The 21,594-nt window shown below is 41.8% G+C and overlaps 1 protein-coding gene across 3 annotated transcripts in view; it reads left to right on the top strand.

Moving 5' to 3' along the window:
* Positions 1–21,594, top strand: part of DCLK1 (doublecortin like kinase 1) — a 535,308-nt gene that overhangs the window by 434,940 nt on the left and 78,774 nt on the right. For all 3 annotated transcript variants that reach the window (XM_073613310.1, XM_073613311.1, XM_073613312.1), the window contains one exon: positions 20,824–20,957. In XM_073613310.1, the coding sequence (XP_073469411.1) occupies positions 20,824–20,957 (134 nt within the window). The remainder of the gene's footprint in view (positions 1–20,823; positions 20,958–21,594) is intronic.

Raw genomic sequence — 21,594 nt, forward strand, 5'->3', positions numbered from 1 at the left:
GAGACAGATGGAGAGAGCTGGGGGTGGAGACATAGATTTGGGTGTCATCAGCGTAGAGATGATATTTAAAGTTGTGGGAGGCAATCAACTGACCCAGGGAGGTGGTGTAGATTGAGAAAAGGATAGGTCCAAGAACAGAACCTTGGGGGACCCCATTGGAGAAAGGAAGAGGAGAGGAGGAAGTAGAGTTGTAAGTGACACTGGAGGAGCGGTGGGATAGGCAGGATGAGAACCAGCGAAGAGTACAGTCACGGAGACCAAAGAGGTGGAGTTTATTGAGGAGGAGGGGGTGGTCCACTGTGTCAAAGGGAGAAATGGAAATTTGATCCTCTTAGGGGACTTTAAAGGGGACACCTACTCATAAGTAATAGAGTATAATAAAGAGTGTAATAGATGTAGGTATGATTGCAAAAGTTTAGGTGTTTATTGGGGTAAGGATACGGGTAAATTGGGGGTACAATAGATGAGGCATAAGGTACAGGATACAAGTTATAAACATGGAAACATGGCAATACAACATGCAAAAGATCCACAATCATGGGACTCCAGGTGTGTATGGAGCACACACCCAGAGAGTACCCGACGCGTTTCGAGATAAACTCTTCCTCAGGGGTGTCTGATAGGGATCAGCAAGCACAGAGGTATGTCATATTATGTTGCTTGGAGGGCATGTATTACTGCATTGTATCCAATGAAGCACTCAAAAGAAAGGGGGGGGGTTTGGTTGGTTGGGGGGATAAAAAGACACACCACTGGACCTCCACGGATTGCTTGCCCCCAGTCCACGTCAGGCCCATGACACCAAAAACCCGGCAGGGCGGCCTAAGAGGGAGCTCCCCAGCAGAGGGCGCCACAGAGCCACCGTAGAAAAGAGTAATTCTAAGTATGCTCCAATCTGGAGAGGGCCGAGAGAAGGCCCTTACAGGCAGGAGACTGCAGGTCTCCAGAGGGAGGGGTTTTGTATTTCTTGAGGTCCGGCCTGGTGAGCAGGTGCACTGGTCCTGTATGCTGTCCTAGACTGTGTGCATCCGATTCCCTATGAGGGTAGCTGTGTCAAAGGCAGCAGAGAGATCCAGGAGACGTGGTACAGAATAGTGTCCACTGGTTTTAGCTGTTAGTAGGTCATTTGAGAATTTAAGGAGAGCAGTTTCCGTGGAGTGTTGAGGGCGAAATTCAGACTGAAGAGGATCAAGAAGTTTATTCATGGTCAGATGGTCACTTAGCTGATTGTAGACCAGTCTTTCAAGAAGTTTGGAGGAGAAGGAGAGTAAGGAGATGGGACGTAGGGAGGGGTTTTGTATTTCTTGAGGTCCGGCCTGGTGAGCAGGTGCACTGGTCCTGTATGCTGTCCAGACTGTGTGCATCCGATTCCCTATGAGGGTAGCTGTGTCAAAGGCAGCAGAGAGATCCAGGAGACGTGGTACAGAATAGTGTCCACTGGTTTTAGCTGTTAGTAGGTCATTTGAGAATTTAAGGAGAGCAGTTTCCGTGGAGTGTTGAGGGCGAAATTCAGACTGAAGAGGATCAAGAAGTTTATTTATGGTCAGATGGTCACTTAGCTGATTGTAGACCAGTCTTTCAAGAAGTTTGGAGGAGAAGGCGAGTAAGGAGATGGGACGTAGGTTGTTAAGATTGGTGGGGTCCAGTGAGGGCTTTTTAAGTATGGGGGTGACTATCACATGTTTTAGAGAGTTTGGGAAGATGAGGGAGAGGTTGAAAATGTGAGTTAGAGAGTGTAGAATTGAGTGAGAGGGTGACCGTAGCATTTGCAAGGGAGCAGGATCGAGGGGGCAGGTGGTTAGATGAGTGTTCGATAAAAGTTTAGCAACCTCATTAATAGTAGCAGGGTTGAATGAGGGAAGTAATAATTGTATCTGTGGACATGGGGTGTTGCATGGGGGAGGTTTTTGCGCATTGGAGATCTCCTCATCAATTGTATCAATCTTAGTTTTGAAGTGATTGGCGATCTCCTGGGCAGTGAGTGAGTTGGTGGGTGGAGGCAGTGGAAGACAGACAGCACTTTACATATACTGTATATTCACATCAGTTCCAGCCCTCAAATAGCTTACAATCTAAGGTCCCCAAATCACATTCATACCTTCACATACAATGGCCAATTTACACAGAAGTCAATTAAACTACCAGCATGTCTTTGGAGTGTGGGAGGAAATCAGAGTATCCAGAGGAAACCCACGCAGGCACAGGGAGAACATGAAAACTCAAGGCAGATAGTGCTGTGGTTGAGATTCAAACCAACAACCCTAATGCTGCCAGGCGGACATGCTAACCACTGCATGCTAGCCACTGTGCTGACTGGTGCATGGGGCTCTGGCGTTTAGCTTCAGGTAGAGGGCACAGGCTGACAGCTGCTGTTGCTGGTTGGTGTAACTAGTGCTACTAATGTTTAGAGCAGTATACTCCCAGGGACGAATGCTTGAAGTGCATCCTGCTTATGTTCTGGGCATTTGCAATTGGGTAAATACAATGTACATATTCCATAGCATTCCAGAAACATTCATTGTCAGTTTTCAATGTGCCCCCTTTTATTAGGTGTCCCAATCAGAATGCCCCCTTACATTAGGTGTCCCCATCAGTGTCCCCCATCAGCTTTCTCTATCAGTGTGCACCCTTACATTAGATGCCCCCATGAGAGTGCACCCTTACATCAGATATCCCTATTAGAGTGTCCCCTTACAAGGTTTCTCCATCAGAGTGGCCCTAAACTTTTTAGAAACACGCAGGCAGAAAGCAGTATCCAGGAGTCGGAGCAAGCTGCAGATCGGAATGAAGAAAGTTCATCTCCCGTTCTTCTGTGATGCTGGGGGCGGAAAAAAAGATTAAAAAAACCCTAAATTGTAGCCTTAAGGTGAAGTATCATGGAGAGATAGAAATCAGCAGTCTTTATGTTGTTACAGCCATTTACATTGTGTATAACCATGTTTTTGTTGCATTTTTGATATTTACTTTATGTAGGCCATTAAGACATTCATTACTATGCAACAGCTCATAAATAGTATTCTATTGTTTGCAGTGCTCTAAAATGCTGCTGAGGCTGATGCACCTCCTTACATTTGGAGCATTGCATCTCACACTTTTTCAGTTTTTCAAATTCTTATCTTTGAGGGAAAGGTACCTAAAAAAGTTAAAAATAGAAACTAAACTAAGTAACTTAGTTTAGTATCTTGCCCATAGAGCAGCGCAGGAATGCTGGCTCACGCAGAAATTATTTTCCTGTGAACCGTCAAGCTGGCACACAGTACAGCGGCTGTGTAGGAAGACAGAGTTGGACATGGCGTGGACTTGGAAAAGGCCACTTATAACTATGCCAGTTCTCACTAATGCCAGCTTAACATTTAGTATAATAATAGTGTTCCCATTAGTGGCTACAATTTATAACATTCTTCTCATTGAAATATATACTTAATTATAGATTGGAGGTTTTTATGGCAAGGCTGTAGCAGTCATGTCAGCAGTCATTAATAGTGTGAGACACAATAGGAACGGCACTCACCAAGGAGCTTGGCTGATCCATTAGTTGTGAAGAAACCTTTCCTCAGAGTGAGACTTTGACAGATTCAGCCTGCAGCATATTTTCACATAGAAGAATGCCTAGGACAAAAATCATCCATCAGCAATGGATTCAGCTTGTCTTAAAATTAAATACCCAAAGAGTGCAAAAACTGAACAAACTGTCCATTTAAAGGACCAGATACCTATATATGAACAATTTACTTTAAAGAGGAACTCTAGGTATAACAAGATAACCATTTATTCCAATTTGTACTCCTTGGAAAATAATACAATTTACTTTTAAAAATCACAGAATGTAAATATCTAAATAAGAGGTATTAGCCTTTTGTAATTCCTCATAAAGCTGCACTCAGACTGGGACAGGAAGGGGAGGGACTAGAAGACAACAGGTATGCTGCATACAGATTTGCTGACAAGGAGCTTGTTGATAGAGAATAGTATGAGCAGAGGTGTGATCTGTTGCTGCTTCTTTGCTCTCCAGTGACCATCTGGGGGCAGGGAGGTGACCTAACATTAAAATGGAAGGAAGACCTAAGTGTAACTATTCTTAAAAATGTTTCCTCCCCCTCCTCCTACCTATCCTGGTAACTTGTATTATCTGTATAAATACATATTTTTAATCTGTACCTGTCTAATCGTGATCCTGCAGTACAGACTCAGGCAGCACTTGATAACAGCTAGGAATTCGGGGAACCGTGACGTCACCCATAGACTCCCATCACCCATGGCCCAGACTTTGTCAGTGCTCCCTCCTCTCCTGTGCAATAGTCGCTCACAGGGGAACTGGGGCTGCGGGGTCATGTGACCAGAGCCGATTAAAAATAGGTACGTATGTAGGTAGGTACACACATTTTTAAAAAGTAGAAAAGAAAAGTCAGGTCATCAGTCTAGCAGAGCTAGACTGAGAAGATAGAAATATACTATAAACTCAAGGCAGGTACCACAGCACCCATATAAGTATTTCAAGTGCGTATTTAGCTGTCTGCCTGTGTTTATACATTAAGTGAAAGAGGAACCCACAGCATTCATAAATATATACTAGTGCACACATAAAATTATATATATATAGTGCACATTATATACAGTTTACAGTATATAGTGCACACTGGGTCCGTTCAATTAAACTGGGGTAAAGAAAATGAGATATGAGAAAGTGAAATTTGTGCCCATAGTGACCAGTCAGAAATCTTGTTTCATTTTTCCAGAAAATGATAGTTGAGACCTGATTAGCTTCTTATTTTCTATTCTCCAGTTTAATTATTCAGCAACAGTTCTCTTGTTTATTGTGACAGGGGGCAGTATGTGCAGGAGAGGAGTGTGGAGGGCTATGACAGGGGGCAGTATGTGCAGGAGAGGAGTGTGAAGGGATATGACAGGGGGCAGTATGTGCAGGAGAGGAGTGTGAAGGGATATGACAGGGGGCAGTATGTGCAGGAGAGGAGTGTGGAGGGCTATGAAAGGGGGCAGTATGTGCAGGAAAGGAGTGTGGAGGACTATGACAGGGGGCAGTTTGTGCAGGAGAGGAGTGTGGAGGGCTATGAAAGGGGGCAGTATGTGCAGGAGAGGAGTGTGGAGGGCTATGAAAGGGGGCAGTATGTGCAGGAGAGGAGTGTGAAGGGATATGACAGGGGGCAGTATGTGCAGGAGAGGAGTGTGGAGGGCTATGAAAGGGGGCAGTATGTGCAGGAAAGGAGTGTGGAGGACTATGACAGGGGGCAGTTTGTGCAGGAGAGGAGTGTGGAGGGCTATGAAAGGGGGCAGTATGTGCAGGAAAGGAGTGTGGAGGGCTATGACAGGGGGCAGTATGTGTAGGAAAGGAGTGTGGAGGGCTATGACAGGGGGCAGTATGTGCAGGAGAGGAGTGTGAAGGGATATGACAGGGGGCAGTATGTGCAGGAGAGGAGTGTGAAGGGACATGACAAGGGGCAGTATGTGCAGGAGAGGAGTATGGAGGGAGATAAGACAGGGGGCGGTATGTGCAGGAGGGAAGTGTGGAGGGCTATGAAAGGGGGCAATATGTGCAGGAGAGGAGTGCGCAGGGCTATGACAGGGGGTAGTATGTGCAGGAGAGGAGTGTGGAGGGATATGACAGGGGGCAGTATGTGCAGGAGAGGTGTGGAGGGCTATGACAGGGGGCAGTATGTGCAGGAGAGGAGTGTGGAGGGATATGACAGGGGGCAGTATGTGCAGGAGAGGTGTGGAGGGCTATGACAGGGGGCAGCATGTGCAGGAGAATAGGGTGGAGGTCTATGACAGGGGGCAGTCTGTGCAGAAGAGGAGTGTGGAGGGCTATGACAGGGGGCAGTATGTGCAGGAGAGGAATGTGCAGCTCTATGACAGACGGCAGTATGTGCAGGAGAGTAGGGTGAAGGGCTATGACAGGGGGCAGTATGTGCAGGAGAGTAGGGTGCAGGGCTATGACAGGGGGCAGTATGCGCAGGAGAGTAGGGTGAAGGGCTATGACAGGGGGCAGTATGTGCAGGAGAGTAGGGTGAATGGCTATGACAGGGGGCAGTATGTGCAGGAGAGTAGGGTGGAGGGCTGTGACAGGGGGCAGTCTGTGTTAGAGGAGCATAGAGCAGACACTATGTACGGGAGAGAAGTATTTGTGGTATTACACTGTGCCTTATGTAAAGAAGAGGATTGTGGGTTGTATGATGGGAGGCAATATGTGCAGGAGAACAGTTCAGAGGGTATGCCATGGAGAAGTATGTCAAAGAGAAGAGTGAAGTGGGAATTATAGAGGGCATTATGTGTAGAAGACAAGATTGGAGATTATGACAAAGCAGTATGTGTTAGAGGAGAGCACAGCAGACAGTATGTGCAGGGGAGAAGTCCTAAGGGTAAAGACTGTAAGCAGTATGTACAGAGGAGGAGTCTGGATTGTATAAGGGGAGTCAATATATGCAGGAGAGTATACTATTAATGCTGGAGGAAAGTGTGCAGTGTAAGACAGGGGAGGAGTGCAGAAATTAGTACAGGAAAGAAATATGTGCAGAAGAGGAGTACAAAGGGTATGCAAGAGTGGGTAGTGGAGGGTATGACCAAGGGCAGTATGTGCAGGAGTGGAGTGTGGTGGGTATGACAGAGGTGCAGAAGATTTTACATTGGGCAGCATGTGCAGTAGAGGAATCCAGAGGTATAGGATTCCTCTGGAAGACGCGCTATCACATGAAACAGCTATCGAACAATTGTGGTTCACTGCCTGAGGTTCCTCCGCCACTCTTTTATGTAAGTTTCAGTGGCTTTCTATTTTACTCTATGCGAGAGGTTACTGTATAGATGCCTGGCCTCCATTTTTCCTGTGACGGCCAGAGTTGTTATGATAGTGTCTTTCTAATGTAAATGCCTGACTGGCATGGTGTTTTTAATAAATCATAAATACTACACTATGGTCAGTATCCTTTTTTATGTTTTCGGCTGGATGTGAGTATCGATGAGACGGACGGTTTATTCTAACCTTGTACAAGTGGTTATCCCTTATCATTGGCAAAAACTTTACATGGAAAAACTATGATTTCCTGGTACAAGGATTATGCATCTACAGTGCCTTGAAAAAGTATTCATATCCCTTGAAATGTTCCACATTCTGTCATGTTACAACCAAAAATATAATGTATTTTATTGGGATTTTATGTGATAGACCAACACAATGTGGCACATAATTGTGAAGTGGAAGGAAAATGATAAATGGTTTTCAAAATGTTTATTACAAATAAATATGTGAAAAGTGTGGTGTGCATTTGTATTCAGCCCCCCTGAGTCAATACTTTGTAGAACCACCTTTCGCTGCAGCTGCAAGTCTTTTTGGGAATGTCTCTACCAGCTTAACACATCTAAAGAGTGCCATTTTTGCCCATTCTTCTTTGCAAAATAGCTCAAGCTCTGTCAGATTGGATGGAGAGCACCTGGACCGGCAATTTTCAAATCTTGCCACAGATTCTCAATTGGATTTAGGTCTGGACTTTGACTGGGCCATTTTAACACATGGATATGCTTTGATCTAAATCATTCCATTGTAGCTCTGGCTTTATGTTTAGGGACGTTGTCCTGCTGGAAGGTGAACCTCCGCCCCAGTCTCAAGTCTTTTGCAGACTCTAACAGGTTTTCTTCTAAGGTTGCCCTGTATTTGGCCCCATCCATCTTCCCATCAACTCTGACCAGCTTCCCTGTTCCTGCTGAAGAAAAGCATTCCCACAACATGATGCTGCCACCACCATGTTTCTCGATGGGGATGAGCAGTGTTAGTTTTCCACCACACATAGCATTTTGCATTTAGGCCAAAAAGTTAAATTTTGGTCTCAGCTGACCAGAGCACCTTCTTCCACATGTTTGCTGTGTCCCCCACATGGCTTCTCGCGAACTGCAAACAGTACCTCTTATGGCTTTCTTTCAACAATTGCTTTCTTCTTGCCACTCTTCCATAAAGGCCAGATTTATGGAGTGCACGACTAATAGTTGTCCTGTGGACAGATTCTCCCACCTGAGCTGTGGATCTCTGCAGCTCCTCCAGAGTTATCATGGGCCTCTTGGCTGCTTCTCTGATTAATGCTCTCCTTGCCTGGCCTGTCAGTTTAGGTGGACGGCCATGTCTTGGTAGGTTTGCAGTTGTGCCATACTCTTTCCATTTTTTGATGATAGATTGAACAGTGCTCTATGAGATGTTCAAAGCTTGGGATATTCTTTTTTAACCTAACCCTGCGTTAAACATCTCCACAACTTTTTTCCTGACTGGTCTGGTGTGTTCCTTGGCTTTCATGATACTGTTTGTTCACTATGGTTCTCTAAAAAATCTCTGAGGGCTTCACAGAACAGTTGTATTTATACTGAGATTAAATTATACACAGGTGGACTATATTTACTAATCAGGTGACTTCTGACGGCAATTGGTTTCACTAGATTTTAGTAAGAGGTATCAGGGTAAAGGGGGCCACACGACACACTCAGATATTTATTTGTAAAAAAATTGAAAACCATTTATCATTTTTCTTCCACTTCACAATTATGTGCACTTTGTGTTGGTCTATCATATAAAATCACAATTAAATAAGTTTACATTTTTGATTGTAACATGTCAAAATGTGGGAAAATTTCAAGGGGCGTGAATACTTTTTCAAGGCACTGTATGCATGTATTTCCGTCCTCTGTCCATAACTTAGAGACAGCATTATCGTCTGGTGAGTGTGCACCTATACCTGTCTGTGAAGGCACAGCACTTTGGAGATATTGTGTGGTGAAGGAGTCATTTATGTGGACTGTTGCATTTTCCTTGCACGAATATTCTGACTTTTTTTTCTTTTCTTTTTTTGCTTCTTTAGTTTTGACTTTTTTTGTACCAGTATATAAATCAGATTATCACTGGGTTTTTTCACTAGCACTGCTTTTTGTGATGACTAAAAGGTTAATGCTTTTAAGCTGGGGAACTGAGGGGTTAATGCTTCTTCTTTGGCAGCTGGGATCTCACTGGGGAAAGACCATTCTGTGTACTAAAGGTGTGATGCCACTGAGAAAAAACTGATTTGTGTGATAAAGCTGTGATGTCACTGGGGAATGACCAGTAACAAGCATAATGGCAAAGTAAAGTTCGATATTATACACTATATAACCAAAAGTTACATGAACATGAACTTTAATGGCATCCCAGTCTTAATAGGTAGGGTTCAATATTAAGTTGGCCCACTCCTTGCAGCTTTAACAGCTTCAACTCTTCTGGGAAGGCTGTCCACAAGGTTTAGGAGTGTGTCTATGGGAATGTTTGACCATTCTTCCATAAACTTATTTGTCAGGTCAGGCACTGATGTTGGATGAGAAGGCCTGGCTCGCAGTCTCCGCTTTAATTCATCCCAAAGTTGTTCGATCGGGTTGAGGTCAGGACTTTGGGCAGGCCAGTCAAGTTTCTCTACCCTGTGCTTTGTGCACTGGTGCGGAGTCATGTTGGAATAGGAAGGGGCCATCCCTAAACTGTTCCCACAAAGTTGGGAGCATGAAATTGACCAAAATGTCTTGGTATGCTGACGCCTTAAGAGTTTCCTTCACTGGAACTAAAGAGCCAAGCTCAACCCCTTTTGAACAATGTCATGCTCCCAACTTTGTGGGAATAGTTTGTTGATGGCCCCTTCCTGTTCCAACATGACTGCGCACCAGTGCACAAACCAAGGTCCATAAAGACATGGATGAGTGAGTTTGGGGTGGAGGAACTTGACTGGCCTGCACAGAGTCCTGACCTCAACCCGATAGAACACCTTTGGGATGAATTAGAGCGGAGACTGTGAACCAGGCCTTCTCGTACACAGCAGTGCCTGACCTGCAAAGGGTGGGCCAACTCAATATTGAACCCTATGGACTAAGACTGGGATGCCATTAAAGTTCATTTGCGTGTAAAGGCAGGCGTCCCAATACTTTTAGTAGTATAGTGTATATAAAGAGGATATAGGATGTAATACAAATGCATGGCTTGGCCTATAAATCGTACATTTTTTTAAAGTGCACATGTAGCCCAACTCTAAGCTTCTGTTAATCTTTCCCATGCAGTAGGGTACCACACTGCATTGGTTAAATGCTTGCTTTTTCTAGGTTCTGTAGGCTTCCTCCTCTCTGTATAACATGTCCCCATTTTGCTGACCAGCCATTTACATCTTTTTGATGTCATGATAAACATTGCAGGACCAGCAATTCTGCATTGAGTGGGATGACAGAGAGGGCCCTTCAAAAATTCCTGAGTGTGGGACAGCGGAGGGGAGCATCAGCTTCTGGAGAAGCAAGGAATAACTGAAGATATTGTACTTATTCCTTTCTCCTCTAGCTAAACAAGCACCCTGCCATTGCAGAGTAAGTTTACCAGCAGTCCACAGTGAGATTCCCTACCAATGGGGAGTTTTCCCTTCACTGCCTATCCCAGAGACACAACTTGGAGTTAATAGAAACCTCCCATAGTGAGGGGAATTCCCTTCTTTTGTCCCAATTAGATTTCCTCTCACCATTTGTTTTGGGGGCAACTCTAAAATTTTGTATTTCTCCTCACATTCTCTATTTCAGTGACAATGTTTACTAGTACAAGTAGAGGGACTGAGACAGCAATACAAAATTGAAATTTGGTGCAACCCTTTCCCACTGTAATTAAAAACTAAAATAAAGGTTTTGCCCAAAGATACATTTTAAAAGAGAAAAAGCTTTATGGCCATACTACTCTTGTGGGTCACTGGAGTGCACTTTTGCCTGTGGCCCAGAATCAACTGATAACATTCTAAAGCCCACTGTCAGCTGATGTCACAGGGCCGCTCCAGGTTCTGGAAGGATCCTGACCATTTTGTCGGGTTACACCTCCAGCCTGGCACTCAAGTGAGCGCTGGGGGGCAGAGCGGAGAGCAGTGACTGACAGTCATCGCTCTCTGCTCTTAGAAGATTGAGAACTGAGTGATCAGCGGTTATGTGATTGCTCAGAAGCTGTCTTAGAGCCAACGCGGGAAAGCTGCAGCATCACACAGAGTATGTGTGTTTGCCATCACTTCTTTAATGTGATGGCATGTGCATTGTGTTACGCTGCAGTGCAGGCGTGTTGTTCACTACTGTAATAGCGCATTAGAGCGCCAGTAAAAATTAATGACACCATACCACACTGAGCACAGTAAAATTCATAAAAGCATATATTTTTATCATTAATAAAATATTTACTAAATAAAAGTTAGGGTTGAACAGACACTTCACCCCCCCTTCCCTTTTTATTTAATTGATATCAACAGTTGGATTTCTTTTAAATTAAAATAACAAATAGGTCATACTTAACTGCTTTGTGCAACAGTTTTGCACAGAGCATCCCTGACCCTCCTTTTTTGAGGTCCCCCGCCGCATTTCTGGTTCCTCTCCCCCGCTGAGTACCCCCATAGCAAGCCACTTGCTATTGGGGCACTGGTGCATGATAACTTCCGAGCCCCGATCTGTGTGTCCATTGACACACAGAATGGGTCTCAGGCCCACCCCTTTCCCCCCACCTCACTGGCTGTGATTGACAACAGTGGAAGCCAATTGATCCTGCTGCTGTGTTTGAACCAATGGGAAGGAGTAGAGCCGAGAGCCTCTACTCTCATGCACATCTTTGAAATGAGATTGGGCTCGGGTAAATATAAAGTAGGGGATGGGGGAAGCTGCATGCAGAAGGTTTTTTTTTCCTATAATGCAGAGAATGCATTAAGGTAAAAAAAACTTCTGCCTTTAGAATCACTTTATACGCTTTTACATCAAATGTACAATACCAATTGGTGGAACTGAAGAAATAATTCAAATTTTATCCAAAATGTAATGAGGCTTGACAGTCTTCTTGTGTGGTTTCAGCAGGAAATCTGTGTGTATATAACATTAATTGTTGATCTTGGTCGAGTTTTGCAGAGAATAAGCAGCACATTTTAATTGGCTCGTTTTGAAGCTACACATGCTAAAGCATATATCTTTGGTTTAAAAGCATGCTCTCTTTATAGCCGTATAATAGGCCTCCAACAACAGGTTCCTTGTGTCACGCCATATGCAACCCAGTCTACAAAGGCATTGCAGGCCATTCTCCATCTCCGTAGTAATAGCTTACATATGGTGCACAAAACTTACAAGTTCTGTTTCATTACTGTTGTTCAATTACCAGAGAACCCACTATAATGAGCAACCGAAACTAATCTAGCTCTCATTTCCATTGTTTATTAGTGTATAAAGTAAAACGAGACTGACGGTGTTTATTGTGAATACATTGCTAGAAATAACTTTTGGGTATTGTTTGGTTTAATTGTTTAGCAGCAAACGATATTATTTATTCCTTTCAGTCCTTTGATTTTCACAAAACCAGACCATGCCATCTTCACAGGATGATTCACTCCACCCAGTAGTGATAATTTATTTATAGGTGGAGCCTGAAGGGAAAGGTCAGCTTCTGCATTCGTATATAATAAATTCGTATACTAAAGCAGGGTATACACAGAGAATAAAGAAAAAGCCAACACATCCCTGCATCCACACAAGCGATGTGGATGCAGGGATCTCCCCCACCACACTATTGATGCCTCCCTCCCCGGCCAGAATACACAGATCAGTGCAGCCATTGGCTATAAGAGCTGATCGACTTCAGGTTTTCCAACAGGGATGTTCAACAGAAGCCATTCTAACGGCTGGCTTCTGTTGAACAGACAGCGGTAGGCACAGAACTCAACTTAGCCAATTCCATGTATACCAACCTTTATATAGTAGAAGAAAGAAGTCCCTACCGAAAAACCTGACCCTATTCTTGTCTACTTGGATTTTTATGACCATCTTTTGTTTTGCAACATATCCTGTTGCATTTGCCACAATTCCATAAATTAAAATATTGCCAAAATACCATGAGCAGAATAATATTGCCAAAATAAATTAAAAAAAAAAAAAAAACATTAGGGAGATTGGGACACCTTCCTAATGGTCATAGCAGGTATGCATACCTACAAACATTGCAAAATATCAAACACTGATTTTTCACCAATAGGGTCCCTAATAGATACGAGAAATTGTTTCTACCAAAAATTGAAATATCAGCTTTGGATGGAGTGATCCTGTAAGGGTACCTGATAATTACATCATAATTATGTGAATGTTTTATTCTGTAGGGAATGGGAACTATCAATGCTAAAAGTTTCCACCCATGCAAAAAAAGTGTATACAAAACTATTTTAAAAAATTATTAAGCTCACAGCCTTGAACAATATTAAAAGTGAAGTGCGGGATTCTAAAAAAAAATAATCATTCATACTTACCTGTGTAGATGCAGCACCGTATAGAGATGCAGCTGTCCCCCACCAGCTCTACCCCGATTACTGAGCACAGCAGCTCTCTGCTCTACCACTCCAGCTCCCACTGGAGCGCTGGGATGTGGAGGGGGTGGGATACCCTAAATTCACCATCTAGGATGAGACCTGGCTAAAAAAAAAAACTCCAAAATGGAGGGTCAACAAAAACAGCTGGGGAATGCCCAACTTTTCCAGAACCCTACAGTTTATCCATTTGGGATTTTGTTTATCCAAGCCACATCCTTAACAATTAATTTAGGAAGAAGAAAAAAGGCAAGAATTTAAGTTAAACAGATAAATTGGTAAAATGTCTAGATCACTCGCACGGTATGTATCACTAAAAAATATTAGTAATATTCAATATTCAACAATATTCAAACAAACTTGTGAGTTCCCCTTTTTAATGGAACCTACTGTAGGCTTATTAATGATGCTGTTTGGAGAGATCCCTATTTTTGCTCACTACTTCTCATAGCACATATGAAAACAGGTATAGTAGCTTGTCCATTGAGATACATTATTACTCTGCAAGCTCCATTATGTCCACAAGGTGGGTGCAGAATATAGGGACCCCTCTTTGCTATTATGTGAAAGGATCTGATGCAAGGGCCTGCTTTTAGTTTACATTGCTTTTACCCTCTTTATAAAAATACTATTGTTTATAATTCTTAAACCACATTTTCTTGATATAAGAGCAGTCTAGAAAGCTTTGTGTTGATTGTAGATTTAGGATTTTATTGTAATTCTATAACAATGTGCAGCATGTCATCCTGCTGTGACAGCACACAACATCCTCACTAACATATCACTGTTTTCATTAAAGATTTTCAAAGAGAATTTTATAGCCAGTGCTACATGTATTTTTTCAGACAGATGTGTTTAACTAGATGTGGTTTTTTTAAAAAAAATTGTAAAATCCGTTTCTTAAGTGTCATCTGCTCAGACATCCTTCGCTGGCAGTGACAAAGACAAGTGTGGCTCTAACTACAAGCAAGTCTAGTGCAGATGATGAGATCCAGTTGTATGTGTTCATTAAAAACTTGCGTGCATGCCAAGTATTGCATCAGTGACTAGTGAACCAATTTGCTCTCCAAACCATCAGAACAAGAATAGGAGCTGTGAACACAAATAATTCCAAACATTTCTCACCCTGTTCAGAAACAGTTATATAGTTCCCTATCTTAGGTGAAACTTTACCGTTTTACAAAGCCCCAGAAAGTAGAATTGTAATTTCAGTTTACCAATCGGGTGTTAAATTTTATTTACCAATTGGGACAGTAAACAGTTTTAATGTGATTGTTTGCTATGGGCAGACCATGATTTGAGGCATCACATGCCTACATCTAGGGCTACAATATTTTAGGGGGTGGCAGCTTTATTTTATATACTTAGATTTTATCACGGTTAATGTTTTTCTACACCTACAAGGGCACTATAGTAGGAACAATTATTTTTAATCATTAAGTGCCATCGAGTCAATGTTAACTCCTGGCATTGACATGGATAGCATTTTTCTAGAATGAGCTCTCATCTGTTTGGGTCTTAAGTCTTTGCAATGCAATGTTCGTAATATCAGAGACTGTATTGAATCACCTTATTCATATTTAACAAACAATAGGAAACCAATATTTTATTATATGTAATTACACATTTATTATATATGAGTCCTAAATGGTACGGCCACTTAGATTTATGGTTATGGGAGCTATAAAAGAAAGCCCTCAGTATGGAAAAATAGTAGTACCCCTAGCGGAGTGAAAACGTTCATACATAAAGAGGAACTTCACATTAGCATGGTTTCCCTAAATGTCAACTCTCTAATACTTGTCCTTGTATGATAGTAAAAAATAATAGCTTTTTAATCCATTGAGGCCAGCATTGGCTTCCTTACAGCTAAAATTTTCATTGCACTACCCTGCTTCAGTGCTGCCACCTTGAAACTCCTGTTGAGAGAGATCTCTTGCATGGACAAATACACCCTGGGTCTTTGCCAGGTCCCAAACACCTTGCAGAGACCTACAGCATGCCTGTGCAATGATCTCACTCATGCGTAAACACACGAGCCACTGTCATGCCCTATATACCAGACAGAGACCTGCAGCATGTCTGCACATATGCATGATATCCCACACTGAATCACTGGCCAACCTACATTATCCTCACCTAGGCAAGGAATCTGAAAGTGGTACTATTAAAGACATAAAAAAAAAATGTTACATTTCCCAAGATGAAAAAAGTATGCAAAAGAGGGAGGGGGAGGAAGGTTAATTTCATGATTGAAAGTCTGCTTTAATGAAAGAGGAAAGTTCAACATATTATTATAAGTATATATAAAATTCCTAATCATAGTTTCATCTGTTGTACATGTGTCATTATGAAATTAATTTGACTTTTTCAGGAAAAATAACATGACATCATGTTTCAGAGAAAATTGCTAAAGACTGCTAGCCAAGTCTGATCCCTTACCCTAAGTTACCTCCAAATGACACATATGCAGTGTATACATTTACATACATTGAGAGGGATGTACATGGAGCATACTTATAAAATATGCATTTTTTTGCACCTCATTTTTACACCTAATTCACAGAACATAGATATTTATCGCAAGGTCCATGTCAGAATAAAGACCCTGTCACTGGCAGGACAGGAACGACAGGATTGCTATACAGGGCTAAACAGGGTGTAGAAATCCTCCCCTATTTCCATGGGTTCGTTTCTTGCTGGCCAGATTAGTGAAAAGTCACTCTTTTGCTTGCAATTCACATGCTGCAGTGTTTTCATTGGCGAGGGAGCAAAGTCTCTCTCATCCAGACAGCGATTTAGCGACACATGGAAGTATTTCCTTTGCAGTTTTTAGTGATCCCTTTGATAGCATGCCCTCACCAGTAAGTGGATCATTAATGTGACATAACCCTAAAGTAAATAATCATCATTATATTATGAGGCTTGGATAGAGGAGGGAGGGGTTTTATTAAAGTTTTATTAAAGTAGAACTATAGACAAAACTTTTTCTTCATTTTGGATAGAGCAAGGGAGCGTTATAGTCCCCGGCAATTTTTTTTTCACCATTTGTGTCTCATTGTGGAGATTTCACTTCCTGTCCCATAGCCAAACAGGAAGTGTGAGGAAATACCTGCAAATTAAGGAAATTCCTTGGGGACCCCCAGGTCACCATAACTGGTGTCCCCATTGGAAGATTTCCCCTCTATTACTTTTCTGGGGATAATCCAACATTTGGGATTTTCTTTGACTTTCACATTTAATGGTAAACAGGACCAATAGAGAGGGGGAATCTCCTTAATGGGGGCACAGACGGCAATAAAAACTGACAGGTTCTAATCCCTCTCCACTAAATCCAAAATTTAAAAAAAAAAAACTTGCCTTTAGTTATACTTTAAAACTCCGTCAGTTTTTTTCTCCTGTGAGCCCAGGCCAGCTTCAAGATGCTCCCTCAGGGGGTAGTGTCATTGATGCCTTGGGCTCACAGTAAGTGGGTTGAATGATACTTGGCACCATACGTCCCAGAAGAGGACCAACACCAAATCGCAGAGCAGTGAGTCTGTGAGAGAAAGGTGAGTATTTAATCTAGAGCTGATGTTTTTATTTTCTGAAGTGATAGGCAATTGATTAAAACAACTGAAACTGGACTTTAATACAACAAAAACATGGAAGAGCAAGCATATAAATATTTTAAGTTACATAAAAAACCCTACTTTACTTCACCCTAAAACTGACTGATGTGGAGCCTGGAAATTAGCTGTCTGCCTACCTTCTCCATCTCTATACTCTTTCCAGACATAGGTACAAAAAGTCCCTACTGATACACCTTTTAAATGCAGCAATAGTACGCATACTCACCCTTTGGAGGCATCCTTCAGCTTATGGTTCTCTAAAATGAATGAGATCAGACCAATGGAAGACCTGACTGTCTCCCTCAAACACCAGGAGGAAACATTTAAACAAGCATAGTTTTATAATATAGAATTCACATACAAAAATAGAGAGTCATTCTTACCAAGGGTTGTTTTTCCTCCACTCTTGACTACTCATAAAGGCCTCCACCATTCTCGCTCCCTCCCCTCCGACCCAGTGAACTTGCTTCCTCCTATCTTCTCCCTGCATTTGCACTTATTTCCATTCCTCCTTACCTTTTTCCCCAGTCTGTACTCTCTCCTATACTTCTCTATTTCTGTTCTTGCTTCTATACCTGCCTTCTTTGCTGTTTTTAAAAATAAAAAAAAAACTAAAGCATGGATGGTTCCCACGGTGTTTCATACATGTCTTCTACATATACAAATGACACACTTGTGTATATGCAGCTACACTGGTTGACACTGCTTATCTGTCATTCAGACTATGGATTGCCTTGAATAGTTTGCTACTCTCATATTGTATGTGTTGAGCTGATTGTCTTCTTAACGACCTACGACCTACAATTTAAAAATGTAATTTGATGTAATGTATTGTATTGCTATCCTTGATGGTGAAAAAAAAAATTTACTGCAGTAATAAGAATATTTGCTTACTGAAATTACACATTTCATTCCATTTAATATCATGAGCATGAAATAAAGAATGAAGATTTTTTTTAAGTTCATCTTCACCATTTCATAAACCTAGAGTAAAGATATTTTCCTGGGGGCAAATGGAGGTTAGCGCGTTATAATTGTTTCCATCGTCAGCGTTTCCCTGCCAGGAGGAGGCAAAAATGGTAACCTGGCATTCTCTGTTGTTCCTTCCAAAGCAAATGATGACATATTTTGCTGATTGTCAGGTAGCTGGCAGGACTAGGCAGAACTGTGTTGTTTTTCTTTTCGCTAGCTTGCAATGTGTTTAACATATGTTTCTCTGGGCTAAATTGTCATAAATAGCAGAGATAATGAGGCAGCTATTATACTTGAAACTCTTACAGCACCAGAGCTGGAATAAGGCTGCAGAATTGTTCTCCTGATTAAATTATTATGTTCTCGTGATATAATGCAAAAAGTATCCCAATTAATTGGGAATGACTACTGAGAAGTGTTGCAGGTCTGTCCAGCAGGAAGTCAAACCAAGCGTGAATTCTCTGGTTTGGCGATTCCTCTAGCTTTTTATCTGGATGAGCTGGAATGTCTTTGCTGCCTTTAAAGCAAAAATGCTTTGATTTATGGTTCAGTAATTATCAGTAGATTATCTCTGATGGTTCTAGAATGTTTTCTTATAAAAAGTGAGAGTGAAACATTCTGTCTCTGTGCACATTGTTTGAATAAATACATGTACCATAGTTGTATGCACTTAAACTGTACATTCTCTGTATAAAATCCCCAGAGGCTGAATAGTCCATGTGTCCTCTTTGTTTCTATTAGGTACCTAATGTATGTACATGTAAGAAAATCATATTTTTCAGCCCCTTAACATTTTTTTGGTGATGGCAATTTAAGGCATCCACCAGTCTCTTACATTACTTTAGGACTAAAAAATAAAGGGGATCTTCAAGTTGGACATTTTTGTGGTAGCTGGAGCAGAGCCATGAAGTAAGGTGGAGTTATCCCAAAAGTACAGATGAGCTTGGGTTCTGCTCTGGGTCCAGTCCAAACCCATGTTCAGCTAAACACAGAAGTCAGCTATCGGGGCTAGGCCAATGAGCTGCAGCTAAGGAATTTTCATACCACCGCTGCGTGTACACAAAGGGGCGGGGATGCTTGCGACATCATTGACCTAATATGGCCATATTTGGTCAATGACATTAACTGTGGTAGGGAATCCCCTGCCTGCAGCTCATTGGCTCAGCCGAACCCAAGTTCATCATTACTTACTGAAGACTAGGGATGAGCTTGGGTTTGGCTTTGGGTTCGGTCCAACCCATGTTCAGTCGAAGACAGAAGTCAGCTGTCAATAGCAGTTCAGTGAACTGTGGGCAGGGACTTCCCTGTGCCACAACTGCATGTACACAAAGGCTTGGGGATGCTTATGACAACAATGACCTAATATAACCATGTGCTTTGGCTGAACTTAAGCTCACCACTACTCCAGACTAGGGGTGAGCTTGTGGCCATATTAAGACAATGATGTCATGAGCATCACCCCTCCCCCTCTTTTGTGTATGTGTAACTCTAGGGTGGGATTCATCCCTGGTTCAGTTGTTGAAGGTCAAACTGAACTAAAGTTCATCATTACTCAAGAATAAAGATGCTATGAGGTAGCCAATGAGTGATTTAGCCCACCAGAGTTTTATTTATATATCAGTTTTATCCTTCTCTCTATTGCATTCCCTAAAGAGTCCCCAATTGACTCTATCAGCCTATCTGTACACATATTTAGGCTATGATGCATCTGTCTGCTAAATCTTACCTCCAATTGGTTGAAGAGGAGTCCTGCCATCTGAGGTTCTTTTGATAATATTGCTTTGCTTTCAGGGGATTTTGGTAACCCCTTGTTATGAATGAAGTTTCACTTAGTATTGGAATGATGTGTGGGGGCAACTTATGTTCAGTGCTGTCTAAACCAATGAGGGAGAGTCCCAGGACAGCTGAGGCTATCATGAACCTCGCTGGATCGGAGCGAGGTGGAGATTGGGAGGGGGGGCTACTGCACACAGAAAGTTTTTTGCCTTCATGCATAGAATGCGTGAAGGTAAAAAACCTTCAGCCTTTAGAACCACTATAATTTACTTCATTTAAACAGGTGACTATAACTTTCAGAAGGAGATCAGTAATGGCAGCTTCCTTGTTTGTTTTATGAAAGCTTTACTTTAAATAGCTTTACAGTAAGAACCTGTGCTGAAATGATGTGTGGGGGCAACTTATGGTCATATCTGAGTGTTTAGCATTTTTACCTTGAAGCTCTGAGACCTTAATTTCAATCCAGTATGAGACACCATCTGCATGCTATTTCCATGTCCGTATTAGTGTCCTCCTGATGCTCCAATTTACACCCAATTTACACCCAGATTTTTAAGACGTGCTGATAGATACGTTTGCTTATTCCGTAATGGCCTGTGTGTGGTTGGAACTTTAAATTGTGAGCTTTGGGTGACAGGGCTTTATGTACTCGTATAAAATTAATCATATCAGTGCTGGACAAAAATATGTAAGCAATGTTTGTCCTCGGTACACCAGGATCCATCTGACTGAAGATAAACTTTTTTTTTAAATTACACTAATTGGAGGTTTTCTGCCCCACCTACTGTGGCACACATACTGTACTTAATGCATAAAAGATCATATTCATTATATATCTTGTCTGGAAAAGGAAAGTGGATAAAGCTGAACATGAGAAATGGTTACAAAAAGAGACAGATGCAAATGATGAAGTTAAAAAGAATATTGTTCAAGCCATGTTCAGGCTGCGTGGCATTTACTAAGAATTTCATATATATATATATATATATATATATATATATATATATATATATATATATATATATATAGATAGATAGATAGATAGATAGATAGATAGATTATATCATATCATATTTACATTTGGTTGCTAAGCATTTTTTTCTCTTGTCTAGGTGTACGAACACCAAGATGGAAGCAAATCACTAAAGCTTGGAGACTTTGGATTGGCCACTGTGGTGGATGGACCTCTATACACTGTGTGCGGGACCCCAACATATGTAGCTCCAGAAATAATTGCAGAGACTGGGTAAAGTATTAGTAACTTTTTCAAAAACCAAGCCACTTAACAAAATGCCTTCTCTGCATTAATATTGTTTCTTCTCTGTCACTGAGTTCCATAAATATATCCTGCACCATGCAGCTTTATGACAGTTACAATTATACTGTGAAAGGTGATAGCTAGAAGCAATCTTCACAAGAATCTACTGTACAGTATTCGCTGTACTGCATTCACAGTGGGCTTGGATGTGTAGAATTTGTCACAGCAAACATCTGTAATTTATATATAGTCCTGCACGCCTGTTAGATGAAACAAAGGCAGCACAAGGGCTATACTGTATCTCATATATTGTTAGCGAAGCTGGGAAAGATACAGACCATGTACAATCTTCCACAAGTTCTTTCAGTGTTGGTCCAGGTTAAGGTCACTCAACTCATGTAAGCTCATTCAGTAGAGTAAAGAGCAATGTGTAAAGTACAGTTAGCCAAAGCAACCAATCAGAATTAATTTCTCTCTGATCTTACTCCAGAAAACAGATATCTGACTGGTGACTATGGTTTGCTACATTAGCACATCATCACTGTGTACATGTTTCATGCTAGACCAGCCATTCTCAACCAAGTTCCCATGGAACCCTACCCTAGGGTTCCTTCAGAGGTTGTTA

Source organism: Aquarana catesbeiana, linkage group LG02 (assembly GCF_042186555.1).
Source record: "Aquarana catesbeiana isolate 2022-GZ linkage group LG02, ASM4218655v1, whole genome shotgun sequence".
In the NCBI taxonomy this organism is placed as follows: domain Eukaryota; kingdom Metazoa; phylum Chordata; class Amphibia; order Anura; family Ranidae; genus Aquarana; species Aquarana catesbeiana.